General features: G+C 45.5%; 1 protein-coding gene across 1 annotated transcript in view; it reads left to right on the forward strand.

The window, feature by feature from the left end:
- LOC135873813 (ATP-dependent translocase ABCB1-like) overlaps nucleotides 1-14,738 on the forward strand; it is a 106,232-nt gene that overhangs the window by 2,438 nt on the left and 89,056 nt on the right. The window contains exons 2-3 of the mRNA XM_065398428.1: nucleotides 4,433-4,648; nucleotides 5,875-6,318. Coding sequence (XP_065254500.1) covers nucleotides 4,433-4,648; nucleotides 5,875-6,318 — 660 coding nt within the window. The remainder of the gene's footprint in view (nucleotides 1-4,432; nucleotides 4,649-5,874; nucleotides 6,319-14,738) is intronic.

Genomic DNA, 14,738 nt, shown 5'->3' on the forward strand with positions numbered 1-14,738 from the left:
GGTTGCTTTTTTGCTGGTATTAGCTTTTTTGATTTTTTTGAAAGACAAAAAACATGTTTTTACCTCTTGGAGGGTGGCAGATTATTGTTTAATATATATATATATATATTTATAAATACCCGTGCTGATTGCAAGCAAAACAGAGGAATTACCCCCATATTTTTTTGGGTTTGTTTTATAGGCAGGCCAGGTTTTAATGGTTTTTACCTTTATTAGTTAGGCAATTTGCATTATCCCAGACGCTTTTTGGCTTGCTTTTGGATTCAAAGCCATTAGCAGCTTAGAGAGTTTGTTTTAAAAGGGATACCATTAACTTTAACCAGAGTTCTGATTACTTTTAACTTTTGCTTTTAAAACCTACAAAAATTTGAAAAAGAAAACACAACCTATTGTGGCTTTCTTTGGAGCCCGAATAGGATTTTAATTATGTAGCATGGTATGTTTGCAATTTTTTTTTACCCCTTCTACAATATACACTGCACATGTTCTGGGGTAAATGCACATTTTTTTTGCACTGTTTTGTTTTTATATACCTGTATATAGATTACATTTTTTATATATATTTGGGGCAATTAAGTTTTAATAGAACCCCCCTTATTTTTTTTAGCAAATCTGACTAAATTGTTTATAGTTAAATGACTTTAGTTGGATAGTTTTTGTCTGGATTATTTAGACACTTTTTTGGGAAAAGGGCTCATTTTTCTTCAAAATGGCTGCAAAGAAACCAAGAATTTTTTTTATAACACCTTTTAAAAAATATTTTTACAAATTTTCACTGCTTATTTTTTTTAGCCTTTGCAGAGTTCACTTATTACTTTTTTTAATAATTACTTGCTTATTTTTTAAAATGATACCTTACTTAACTTAGATTTTACCATTTTAAGTACTATTTTAGGGATTTGAATTTTCCATGTCTGCACTTACTCCTTTCCTTACTCCTGCCACTATGCCCTCAGGGCTTCCAACCTGTTTTTAATTTGTTGTTGTTGTTGCCTGCCTGCTTGTTTGGGGCCAATTTTGTGTTGTTGAACTATCCCTTTTCATGAGCACAGGCTTGGGTTGCTGCCTGGTTAGTAATTTGCTCTTTTAGTTGCTTAATTTTTACTAGCTGCCGAGTACACACTTCTGCCCTTTTCCCCAACTTTTTTTTTTTATTTTGACAACATTTGGTACCACATAGCCACTGCAGTTTACATCAATCCCATAGCTGCCCCTAAGTTTTTACCCTTCTGTCGCTCATACTTGGCATACAGGTTTAACTAATTTTGCCAAGTATGCACGCTTTTTTGAAGCTTTGCCACGGAACCCCAGGGATTGTATCCCACCTTGGTGAGGTTCTTACCCCCCCCCTTTGAAAGAGGCAACAGAGTCACGTCCCTTCTTGTCGCCCCTTCCATGGCACGGGCATCAAGTCCACCAGCCTCCTGTGACACCAGCGGGCCAGGCAGCGGGACTCCTGTGTCCGAGCTCCCTAATGCCCATCCGTCCAGCCTTGAACCCATTGTTGATGCCATTACCCACGACTGCGGGACTTCCGAGTCCGCAGTTTTACCCTTCTGTTTCCTGAACATGTTGTCACAATTCGTTAGTACAACTTTTAAGGGTTTTTTAGTTACTTGAGATTTTACGCTGCCCACACTGGCACCGGGGCTTACAATGTTAACCCAGCCTGCGCCAGAGGGAGAAACGCTAAGCCTTCCCCTGTATTACTCAGCCTACCACCACCGAGGGTCCATACACCAAATATAAAACCCTTCCTGGGCAGAGCGAGAAACTCCAAGTTCTTCTTTACCAAGGATTTTTTTTTTTTTTTGCTTGGAGCTGGGATTTTTATGTTTTTATTTTAATTGCCCCACCCTATTACGACTGGGGGTATATCCACCTGCAACTATGTCCCCCACCGCCCAGAGTGGACCAGGGTGAAGAGAGGAATGCTAAACCACTTTTTGTTTTTTAGCCCTGCAACGACTGAGGGTGGGCATACCTTTAATTATAAAATCCTTAATATGAAATACCAACAGTGCCGGGCAGAGCAAACATGAAATACCAAGGGCAGAACAGTTGGTGCGCTCAATATTTCATCGTATGAAAACAGACCTCCAATCCACTTTCTAAAGCATAAGAGTCTAATATTGTTGTCAGAGAAGGGATGCCTGTTGAAAACTTTTACTGTCTCTATACCATACCAGCAAACCAACAAAAGGTTACACCTTGTATAGCATATGAAAGGTTATTTACTATAAGATTACACATGTTTTTAATGCTCTGTAGTTTGTTTGCTTAGCCCTTCCTATTTTCTGTCAAACTATATAGTATCAACACAGGAGGAGGAGAATCATCAATCAGTTTTAGAAATACTTATATAAAACTTCTTGAAGTAGATAGAGCATGACATTATGGCTGAGTTATGTCAGGTCAGTTGTGAATGATGTAAACACTTTTGATGACTACCTTAATGTAAATTTGTTTGTCTAGTAGCGTTGCCTCCCTCCCAGATTATTGTAATGAGAAACGAGGAATACATTAGGTACAGTAATTGAGACTGAAATATTTCTAGATAAACAATAAAAAACTTTGGGAGCTGGATTTTTTTCCCTTTTTTTCCTAATCACTTTAACTTAATTGGAACTGGAAAGGGAATTTTAGCTGCATCCACCATATTATTTTTTATTAAACATAATACTGAAGACTTGCTAAACTACCCCCTTGTTTCAAAAAGCTGATTTATAAATCCTGTTAGCTAATGGACTATTAGACCCAAGTGACTAACATGGAAAACATAAAGAGAAATGGAACTACAATACTAAAAAGGATGAAAAATGATGTTACTGTGACATCAAATGGTGAGCAAAAATGAAGTAACATCAGATAGGCACAGCTCTAGCGAGGAAATGAAAATGAAATATTCCAACGAAGAGTAAGTGTCATCTTCAAATATTCATGCTGTAGAGGAGCAGACTCACCCCTGCAGCACCTCCTGCTGGTGACTTCTGGGAATTAGCTCAATCCAGCCTCCAGAGCACCCTCTGCAGGCCAGTAGTCCACCTGTCCTCTGGCCCCCCATGTCCCTCCCAGACCCCAGTACCCTTGTATCTGGGGTGCTGCCCGCTGGCAGTACACCCCTCAGTACTAGGGTCTCCCAGCCCTGGGGAACCCCCACCCACTATCCCTACCTCACCTCAGAATAAGGCCACTGCCAGTCACCAACTAGCCCCCGCTCCCTGGGGCTGACTGCAGTATAGGCCACTCATCACAGGCAAGGAGGGTTTGGACCTGCTATCTTGACCTAACCCTGGGCTATCCTTTGCAATCCCCAGTACCCCTTGGCCTTCTACTAGGCCACAGCCTGGGGCTTTCCAGGCTAGAGCCCCCAGCTCCTCAGCCTTTCCCCAGCCATGCTCCACCCAGGTACTCCATCTCAACCTTGCTACAACCAGGCCCTTCTCCCTCTGAAGGCAGAGAGAGATTGCTGAGCTCCTAGCTCCCAGCCCCTTTATACAGGCCAGCTGAAGGCTGATTGGGGCGTGGCCCAGCTGCAGCCACTTCCCCCAATTAGCCAGTGTTTTTAGAGCTGCAGCCTTCTGCCAGGGGTGTGTTAAGCCCTTCCCGGCAGAAGCAGGCTAGCCACTCTTCTACAGAGAGTGCTGCTTTTGACCCTTTAATTGCACTCCTGTCCCTGTTTTTACATTAGTTGTCCCCCGTAATCATTTGGGTTTTAGGTCCTGTGGATCCTCCCCTTAGGCTGGGGGGAGGATCCTTTAGCTGTGGGCGGGCTTTGCCCGCCCACTTCCCAGAACCCAATAGGTACAGAGAGTGCTTAGTGTCCTCTGGCTGCCCTGCTGGCTGGAGCTCTTCCTCCTTCTCCTCTCCAGTTGCCCTGCTAGCTGGAGCTCCTTCACCCTTCCTTCCCTGGGCTGCTGCTGGCTAGAGCTCCTTCCGTGGACTACTGCTGCTGCTACCACTGCTACTTAGCGAGGGGCCTTGCTGGCCAGCCCCCCCTCCCCACCATCTCTGGAGGGAGAAGCCAGGACCCCACCTTCACCATCACCACTACCACCTGTGGGGGGTCTTTCCTGTCTGGTTGCCAGGGTTGCTGGAGCTACTGCAGCTGCCGCTGCTGCGTGTGTTCTGGGGAGCTGCTGGAGCCTGGAGGAAGAGGAAGAGGACTACATAGACCATCAGCTGCTGGGGGAGCGCACAAGACTCTGGAGACCACTGTGGAGGGGGCCATTCAGGACTGAGTAATTTTCAAACTGTGCTCTAGTGGTGGGGGTCTAGACTGTGTTTGTGGGGACACAGGGGGTGTGGCGTGGAGCCTGCCCCCTGGTCCATCTGTGTCCCCCCCCAACCGCCACCACCACCGTTGCCCCCTCCACCACCCCCACAGCCCATTTTACCGTCTGCCTCTGCTCCTGCCTCTGGGACTCTGCAGCTCCCCCATACGCTTAGAGAAGAGCTGCGGGAGTTTTTAGAAGACGTCCGTGGCTCCCGCAATAAGGTGCCGCTCGCTCTCCAGCGATGGGGGGATTTCCACCAGATCCTCCGTGCCGCGAGGGCCCTCATGGGGGAGGGTAAAAGGACCGGGAAGCAGGGTGCCGCAGCTTACCAGCGGATCCGCAGCTTCCGTGACTCCTTGCTCACCTTCGGGGTGGGTCACGGTTTGCTGCGTGGCCCAATGGGGGCCGTGAGCGTCCCTGCCGACGAGGATCCCCCCCCCAGCCCTCCTCATGCCACCTATCACTTTTGCAACATTGAACACCCGGGGCTGTAGGGTGGGTCTCCGCAGGTGCCAGGTGCTCTCCTTCCTTCGGGAAGGGGGGTACTCTGTGGTTTTCCTGCAGGAGACCCACACGGATCCGGCCGCCGAAGACAGCTGGCGGCTGGAGTGGGGGGGACAGGGTCTATTTTAGCCATCTCACAGTTCATACGGCTGGAGTGGCTACCCTGTTCTCCCCCAACCTATGGCCCGAGGTGCTGGGGGTTGCCGAGGTTGTGCCGGGCTGCCTGCTGCACCTCTGGGTCCGCATGGAGGGGCTTGTGATCAACCTTGTCAACGTCTATGCCCCGACATCGGGCCCGGAGCGGTTGCCTTTTTATCAGCAGGCGTCCGCCTTCCTCGGCTCCTTGGATCCTCGTGAGTGCCTGGTCCTGGGCGGGGACTTCAATGCTACCCTCGAGGAGCGGGACCGCTCGGGGACCGAGCAGTGCCCGGCCGCCGCGGACGTCCTCCGGGAGATTGTGGAACATCACTCCCTGGTGGACGTCTGGCGCGGCCACCACCCGGACGATGTCTCCACGTTCACCTATGTCTGGGTGGAAGCCCATCGGTCGTGCCACTCCCGGTTGGACCGCATTTACTTGTCACGCTTCCATCTTTCACGGGCCCACTCCTCCGACGTCCGGCCGACCCCTTTTTCGGATCACCATCTAGTCACCGTGACGGCCTCTCTCTGTGCGGGGAGGCCGGGGCCGGCCTATTGGCACTTTAACAATAGTTTGCTGGAGGATGTGGGCTTCGTGGCGTCCTTCCGGGAGTTCTGGCTGGTCTGGCGAGGGCAGCGGCGTGCCTTTCCCTCGGCGCGGCGATGGTGGGACCTAGGAAAGGTGTGCGCCCAGCTCTTCTGCCGCGACTACACCCGGGGCGCCAGCCGACGGAGGGATGCGGCGATAGAGCAGTTGGAACGGGAGGTCTTAGAGCTAGAGAGGCGTCTGGCCGCCAGCCCTGAGGATCCATCCCTTTGTGGAGCGTGCCGGGAGAAGCGGGAGGAGCTCCGGGCCCTCGACGATCATCGGGCCCGGGGTGCTTTTGTTCGATCCCGCATCCGCCTCCTTCGGGAGATGGATCGTGGCTACCGCTTCTTCTACGCCCTGGAGAAAAGGAGGGGGGCCAAGAGGCACGTCACCTGCCTCCTGGCAGAGGACGGCACCCCCTTCACGGATCTGGTGGAGATGTGCGAGAGGGCCAGGGCCTTCTACGCACACCTTTTGTCCCCGGATCCGACCGACCCTACCGCTTGCAGAATGCTCTGGGACGGACTCCCAACGGTCAGCAGGGGCAACTGGGACCGGCTAAAGTTACCTCTCTCTCTGGCCGAGTTCTCGGAAGCCCTCTGCCGCATGCCCACCAATAAATCTCCGGGCATGGACGGGCTGACCGTGGAGTTCTACCGCGTGTTCTGGGACGTCCTTGGCCCAGACCTAGTCACCGTCTGGGCCGAGGCCTTGCGGAGCGGGGTCCTCCCTCTTTCGTGCAGGCGAGCCGTGCTCGCCTTATTGCCGAAGAAGGGGGACCTCCGCGACTTACGGAATTGGCGTCCCGTCTCGCTCCACAGCACTTCGGCCCCTTGCAACCTGCAAAGGAATCTTTCACTCCACACTCACACCTCCAATCCTTCCCAAAATCCTTTCCAATGCATATAAAAGCATTAGCAATATACAATCCTGGTGCTTACCCAGAGGACCCCATGGGGGGAGAATTTTATTGTGACATTCCCCCCCTTGAACCCAAATCAACATTCTGTTTTGAGGGGTCACCACTTAGGTTTCCGCCCTCCCTTCGACACCATAGCCAGTGTTACTGTTGGCCTCCTACATGAGCAGGAATATAACCCAAACAAAATTATTAGGGCAGCAACAATTGCATACACAAGCCAGTAATGGCTTCTGGCTTTATTAGTAACATAGCATAACACATTCCCTTGTTGACATAGATGCCCCATCCGAATGGCGGTGGCAAAGGCAGCTTTCTCCACATTGAAGGTGTGCTGCAACACTATAAAGGAGGAGGCATTTGTCTGGAATACGGCGAGTTGCTCCCGCACATGCATCAGTGGGAGAAAATCTTTGGGTGTAATCCATGAAAAATTAAACACAATATAGTTAGAAATGTTGCGGGCCAATGTACCAAAAAATTTTGCACCTGAGAGAGTAACAGCAAATCAAGGGGCACCCTGGGGGTAGGTGGTATAGGCTATAGCTGCCAGGTGTTGCCCTTTGCAATTCATATGTGCTGATAGTCAGAATATGTCATCAGCATATACCGCTTAGCTGTGTCATTGGCGGGATGTGTGTGTGGATGAGTGGGTGATATACTAACATTTGGAACTCCAGGGGTTAGGTCGAACCCTACACCATCCGGGGACCAACACTGCAACCACATCCCAATGCCAGCTGTTAATACTGAACTTTTTTGTGACATTGAAAACCTCCCCACGTATCCTCCCATCGGTGCTTTACTTGAGCCATTGCTTTTAGATTTTTTTTTTTTTTTTTTTTTTTTTTTTTTTTTTTAGTGGAACCACAAGCGCTGGCAGTATGGATAGAGATTAATTTTTTTAAAGGTAGGGGCCACTGTTTCCAGGTGGAAACAAACTTTTTGGGAGGGGGGCTTAAAGGGAGATGGGACGCAATATTGTTTCGGGCGGTGCTGTTTTGCAGGGTATAGAGTTTTTTGGGGTTAACTCTGTCTGGGACTCAATTGGGGAGGGAGATACAGGGCCAGGGGACCTGGGGCTCTCAGCAGGGGGCCACCTCTGGGAAAATGCCCAGGTAATACGCGGTGCCACACTTCCAGGATGACACGCCACAACTGCCCCCTTACCAATGGACAATAGACCTTTTTTTTTTTTTTTTTTTTTTTTTTTTTACCATGGCCAATTTTGGATAATGGTAAAATTAACAAAGGAGGACAAAATCATCAGAAACCCAAGGAATTTTATAAAAATATGCCACCATATATACATTGTATAACCAAATGAAGGATTTTGCAGGCTTGAAGCAGCAAGAGCAGTTTTACCACTTTTGTTTGGTGTGTTCCTGGGTTTTCGCTATTGCTACCTGTTCTGTTAACAAAGCAAAAGGGAAAGAAAAGGGACAACGTAAATGAACCTATTGGGGAAACTGAGACACATACAAAAACTTTTTAAGCCATTAGTTGTCCTGTTACAGCCCACCCTGGCTTCCGTTATGGATGTTGTTTGCTTGATTTAGGAGGTTACAACAATGATATTGCATTTAGGGATTAATACTTGCTATTGCCCATCAAAGGGCCTTTCATTTCGCTTCAGGCCACCACATGAGGAACTTGTACTTGGTACAACCTCTGGTGTTCAATAGCTTCCCTCCCTCCCCAGCCCACTGGCTCGAGGTTTAGGGTAGCCAGAAGGATTTTATGTGCCATATAAGGAGTGGGCTAACTTTTTATATTTTTGCTTTTAGAGCTTGTTGGTGTGCATTTTTAATAACAATTTTTTTAATTAAAAGGTTTGGCCTTATTATCCTAGAAACATAGTGCATTTATTTGTATTGATAAGTATTAAACAGTGATTTTTTTTTTTTGCTTTAGCAAGTGTATTAAAACCTTAGTATTTTTTGATATTACCCAAAACATTTTGTGTTTTAAGGCGGACAAAGCAAGTATTTGCATTTTAGTACATTTTATAACTATAGCAGTATTTTTTTATTATTTTTATTTGTTTTTGTATTAGGCTGTTTTGTAGCTGGGACAGAGAGCTTAATTTATTTTTAATTACCTTTAGGTATACAGTATTTATAGTTTTTGCTTTAAAACCAATTTCCCCTAATATGGTGTTCACTACCTGAGGATTTTTTTTTTTTTGCAGTATTTTTTTTTAATACACAATAGTGCTAGCAACAAGACAAACACCACAAGATAAAACACAAAACACAATTTTTATTGTGACCATAGATTTATGGTATTTGGGGTTGATTTATAGCTGGTATTAGCTTTTTTTTATTTTTTTGAATGACAAAAAGAACATATTTTTACCCCTTTGATGGTGGCAGATTATTTCTTAAAATATTTTTTTTTCTTATAAATACCCTTGCTGATTGCAGGCAAAACAGAGGAATTACCCCCATATTTTTTATGTTTGTTTTATAAGCAGGCCAGGTTTTAATGGTTTTTACCTTTATTAGTTAGGTAATTTGCATTAACCCAGACGCTTTTTGCCTTGCTTTTGGATTCAAAGCCATTAGCAGCTTAGAGACTTTGTTTTAAAAGGGATACAATTAACTTTTACCAGAGTTTTGATTACTTTTTACTTTTGCTTTTAAAACATACAAAATTTTGAAAAAGAAAACACAACCTATTGTGGCTTTCTTTGGAGCCCTAATAGGATTTTAATTACGTAGCATGGTATGTTTGCATTTTTTTTTAACCCCTTCTACAATATACAGTGCACATGTTCTGGGGAAAATGCAAATTTTTTTACACTGCTTTGTTTTTATATAGATGTATATAGATTACATTTATATATATATATTTGGGGCAGTTAAGTTTTAATAGAACCCCCTTATATATTTTTTAGCAAATTTGACTACATTGTTTATAGTTAAATGATTTTAGTTGGATAGTTTTTTTGCCTGGATTATTTACAGACTTTTTTTTTTTTTTTTTTTTTTTGAAAAAGGGCCCATTTTTCTTCAGAATGGCTGCAAAGAAACCAAGAATTTTTTTTATAACACTTTAAAAAAAATATTTTTACAAAGTTTAACTGCTTATTTTTTTTTAGCCTTTGCAGAGTTCACTTTTTACTTTTTTTTTATAATTACTTGCTTATTTTTTAAAATGATACCTTACCTAACTTAGATTTTACCATTTTAAGTACTATTTTAGGGATTTGAATTTTCCATGTCTGCACTTACTCCTTTCCTTACTCCTGCCACTATGCCCTCAGGGCTTCCAACCTGTTTTTTTTTTTTTTAAATTATTTGTTGCCTGCCTGCTTGTTTGGGGCCAGTTGTTGTTGTTGTTGTTGAACCGTCCCTTTTCATAGGCACATTGGGTTGCCGCCTTGGGTTACCGCCTGGTTAGTAATTTGCAATTTTAGTGGTTTAATTTTTACCAGCTGCCGGGTACACACTTCTTCCCTTTTCTCCAACTTTTTTTTTTTATTTTGACAACATTTGGTACCACATGGCCACTGCAGTTTATATCAATCCCATAGCTGCCCCTAAGTTTTTACCCTTCTGCCTTTCATATTTGGAATACAGGTTTAACAAATTTTGCCAAGTATACACGCTTTTTTGAAGCTTTGCCACAGAACCCCAGGGATTGTATCCCACCTTGGTGAGCAGGGCCGGCTCTAGCATTTTTGCCGCCCCAAGCGCGCGCACACACACACACACACACACACACACACACACACACACACACACACACACACACACACACACACACAGAGAGAGAGAGAGCCGGGATCACGATTGGTGGCAATTTGGCGGCAGGTCCTATACTCCGCCGCTGAATTGCCGCCGAACGGCCGGACGTGCCGGCCCCCTCTTCATTGGCCGCCCCAGGTAGCTGCTTGCTAGGCTGGTGCCTGGAGCCGGCCCTGTTGGTGAGGTTCTTACCCCCCCCTTTGAAAGAGGCAACAGAGTCCCGTCCCTTCTTGTCGCCCCTTCCATGGCATGGGCATCAAGTCCACCAGCCTCCCGTGACACCAGCGGGCCATGCAGCAGGACTCCCGTGTCTGCGCTCCCTAATGCCCGTCCATCCAGCTTTGAACATATTGTTGACGCCATCACCCACGACTGCGGGACTTTCGATTCCGCAGTTGTACCCTTCTGTTTCCTGAACATGTTGTCACAATTCGTTAGTACAACTTTTAAGGTTTTTTTAGTTACTTGAGATTTTACATTGCCCACGCCGGCACCGGGGCTTACAATGTTAACCCAGCCTGGGCCAGAGGGAGAAATGCTAAGCCTTCCCCTGTATTACTTGGCCTACTACCACCAAGGGTCCATACACCAAATACAAAACCCTTCCCGGGCAGAGCGAGAAACCCTAAGTTCTTTTATGCTTAGTTATGCTACGGCTGAGGGTGTATGCACCGAGGATTTTTTTTTTTTTTTTCGCTTGGAGTGGGGATTTTTAAGGTTTTTTTTTTTTTATTGCCCGGCACTTTTACGACTGGGGTACACCCACCTGCAACTATCTCCCCCACCACCTGGAGTGGACCGGGGTGAAGAGAGGAATGATAAATCTCTTTTTGCTTATTAGCCCTGCTATGACTGAGGGTGGGCATACCTTTAATTATAAAATCCTTAACATGAAATACCAACAGTGCCAGGCAGAGCAAACATGAAATACCAAGGGCAGAACAGTTGGTGCGCTCAATATTTCATTGTATGAAAAGACCTCCAATCCAATTTCTAAAGCATAAGAGGTCTAATATTGTTATCAGAGAAGGGATGCCGGTTGGAAATTTGTATTGTCTCTTTATCATACCAGCAAACCAACAAATGGTTACGCTTTGTATAGTGTATGAAAGGTTATTTACTTTAAGATTACACATGTTTTTAATGCTCTGTAGTTTGTTTGCTTAGCCCTTCCTCTTTTCTGTCAAACTATATGCTATCAACACCGGAGGTGGAGAATCATCAATCAGTTTTAGAAATACTTAGAAATACTGATATAAAACTTCCTGAAGTAGGTCATCGAGCATGAGATTATGGCTGAGTTATGTCAGGGCAGTTGTGAATAATGTGAACACTTTCCATGACTACCCTTAATGTAAATTTGTTTGTCTAGTAGCGTTGCCTCCCTCCCTGGTTATCGTAATGAGAAATGAGGAGTCTATTAGGTACAATAATTGAGACTGAAATATTTCTAGATAAACAAACACTAAAAAGAACTTGGAAAAAAAATCCAGTTCCCAATTTTTTTTCTAATCACTTTAACTTAATTGGAACTGGAAGGGGACTTTTAGCTGCATCCACCATATTTTTTTTATTAAACATAATACTGAAGACTTGTTAATCTACCCCCTTGTTTCAAAAAGCGGACTTATAAATGCTGAAAATTAGCTAATGGACTCTTTGACCTAAGCGACTAACTTGGAAAACATAATGAGAAATGGAACTACAATACAGTAACTCCTCACTTAAAGTCGTCCCGGTTAACGTTGTTTCATTGTTATGTGGCTGATCAATTAGGGAACATGTTCATTTAAAGTTGTGCAATGCTCCCTTCTAACGTCGTTTGGCAGCCGCCTGCTTTGTCCACAGCTTGCAGGAAGAGCAGCCCGTTGCAGCTAGCTGGTGGGGGCTTGGAACCAGGGTGGACCAGCAGCCCCGCTATCAGCTCCCCGCTCCCTTAAGTTCCCTGTGCTGCAGCACCCAGCAGGCTAGCAATCAGCAGTTCAGCTGTCCCTGCCCCCCACTGCCATGTGCTGCTCCTGCCCTCTGCCTTGGAGCTGCTCCCAGAGACTCCTGCTTGCCTTGCAGGAGGGGAAAGGAGGGGGCTGTCAGGGTTTCCCCCTCCCCCCTGCTCCTGCACCCCACTTACCCCTTCTCCATATAAAGCAGGGAGGGGACACAGACGGAGAGAGACAGCGAGAGCTTGGGGCAGAAGCTGCTGTCTCAACTTCCTGATCCACTTAAAAAGACAATGCACTTAAGAGTGGGTCAGCTTACTTAAAGGGGCAGTGTGCATCTCTCTCTCTCTCCCACACACTAGGTGTGTTTCTGTCTCTGTCTGCAATGCTGTCTCCCCTCCCTCCTGTTCATGTTGCCTTGTGTGAGAGGCTACATTAACAACAATGTGTTAACCCTTGAGGGCTCAGCCGAGTGCTAGTTCTTCATTTAGAAGCAAGGCATTCCCTGGGAAATATCCCTCCCTCTTCCACCCTCTAACTTCACTACCTCAACCAAGCTTCACAATCATCATAGCTGTGAACAGTATTAAATTGTTTGTTTAAAACATATAGTGTGTGTATATCTATATAATATATAGCTTTTTGTCTGGTGAAAAAAATTTCGCTGGAACCTAACCCCCCCTATTTACATTAATTCTTATGGGGAAATTGGATTCGCTTAACATCGTTTCGCTTAAGTCGCATTTTTCAGGAACATAACTACAATGTTAAGCGAGCAGTTACTGTACTACAAAGGAGGAAAAATTATGTTACTGTACCCTTAAATGGTGACCAAAAATGAAGTAACATCAGATAGGCACAGCTCCAGCGAGGAAATGTAAATAAAATATTCCAGCGAAGGGTAAATGTGCTGTCATCTTCAAATAGTCATGCCCTTACCATCAGCTTTTAAAGTTCTGTGAATAAGGGTCTCTATTCATGTGCACAGTCATTACTTGTGCCTAAGGAGACACAGCTACCGTAGGCATCATACCATTGGCATTCACCACACAGACTGTTAGAGCAATGCATTTCCAAGAGCAATTGGTTTCATAGTGTTTTGCAAACACTATGCTGCATCGCAGTCAGAGCCAGGAAACAATAGAGACAACACTACTGACAACATGACACTACAGACAGAACACTATAGACAACGTTTTACATGGCACTTTATCTAGACACTGTGGTGTGGCAGGCCAAAAGATAAATCATTTCAGCCAGGTAAAGATAATTCTCCTGAAGGGTCAGACTCAACTGTTCTGCCTTCCGCTGTGGGGGGTCGGGGGGGGTGGTGGTGGGAGTGTAGGGGCAGAGGATATCTCCACATGGTGCAGTTTTGTAGCAAATACATATAAAATACCATGGAGCACAGGTCTCAATATGCTTTACTGGGTTAGATCTGTGTAAACTGGACTGATACAAGAGTGAATCAAGCTCTCTAACTGATAGGAATTTTCTTGCATTTACATCTCTGAGAGTTTTGTCTGCAAGGACAGCTGGCTCTAGAAAGGCAAAAAAAGAAGGAGAAACTTCAATGGGTGAGACCTGTAGACTCAATACATTACATAAAGCCAATGAGATATGCTGCCTCCAATGATTGCCATTGTTCTTCAACTCCAGCCTGTAGTTGCTTTGAAAGGCTTTTGGCTACAGCCAGTTAGAAATGTGGGACAGCAACATTGCTTTCCTTTCACTCATACGCAGAACTACTGAGCCATTGTCACAATCTAAGGTACATACAATGTACCATTACATCTGCTCACCTCATAGTCTTTAATGGGGATAGTATGAGACTGCCTACAATGGCATGTAGCCAATTTGTGACTGCTAGCGGCAAATATCTCCAACGGCTAGTGATGGGACACTAGATGGGGAGAGCTCTGAGTTACTACAGAGAATTCTTTCCCAGGTGTCTGGCTGCTGGGTCTTGCCCACATGCTCAGGGTCTAACTGATGGCCATATTTGGGGTCAGGAAGGAATTCTCCCCTGGATCAGATTGGCAGAGATCCTACGGTTTTTTGCCTTCCTCTGCAGCCTGAGACATGGGTCACTTGCAGGTTTAAACTAGTGTAAATGGTGAATTTTCTGTAACTTGAAGTCTTTAAATTATGATTTGAAGACTTCAGTAACTGAGCAGAGGTTCGGGGTCTATTACAGGAATGGGTGAGTGAGGTTCTGTGGCCTGTAGTATGCAGGGGGTCATATTAGATGATCATGATGTGTCCCTCTAGCCTTAAAGTCTATGAGTCTAATTCATTTATCCTCACAATGCACCTGTGAGGTAGGGAAGTGCTGTCATCTATATTTTACAGAGGGGGAACAGCAGCACAGGGAGACCAAGTGACTTGCCCAAGGTGAGACAGGAAGTTTCTGGTGGAGCAGAGAATTGAATCCCTGTCTGTAGAGGTCCAGGCTAATGCCCTAACTGCTTGACCATACTTCCTACCAGGGAACAGAGCATACTCCCTGTACCATGTCTCACTGAATAAATAATTCTTAATAAACATATCAGTTTAGAGAATCTGTGAGATCTGTGATGTCATTGCTGACCACAGAATGTGGTGTTCCATCCTTCTTTC

The sequence above is a fragment of the Emys orbicularis genome, chromosome 2 (assembly GCF_028017835.1).
Source record: "Emys orbicularis isolate rEmyOrb1 chromosome 2, rEmyOrb1.hap1, whole genome shotgun sequence".
NCBI classification, from domain to species: domain Eukaryota; kingdom Metazoa; phylum Chordata; order Testudines; family Emydidae; genus Emys; species Emys orbicularis.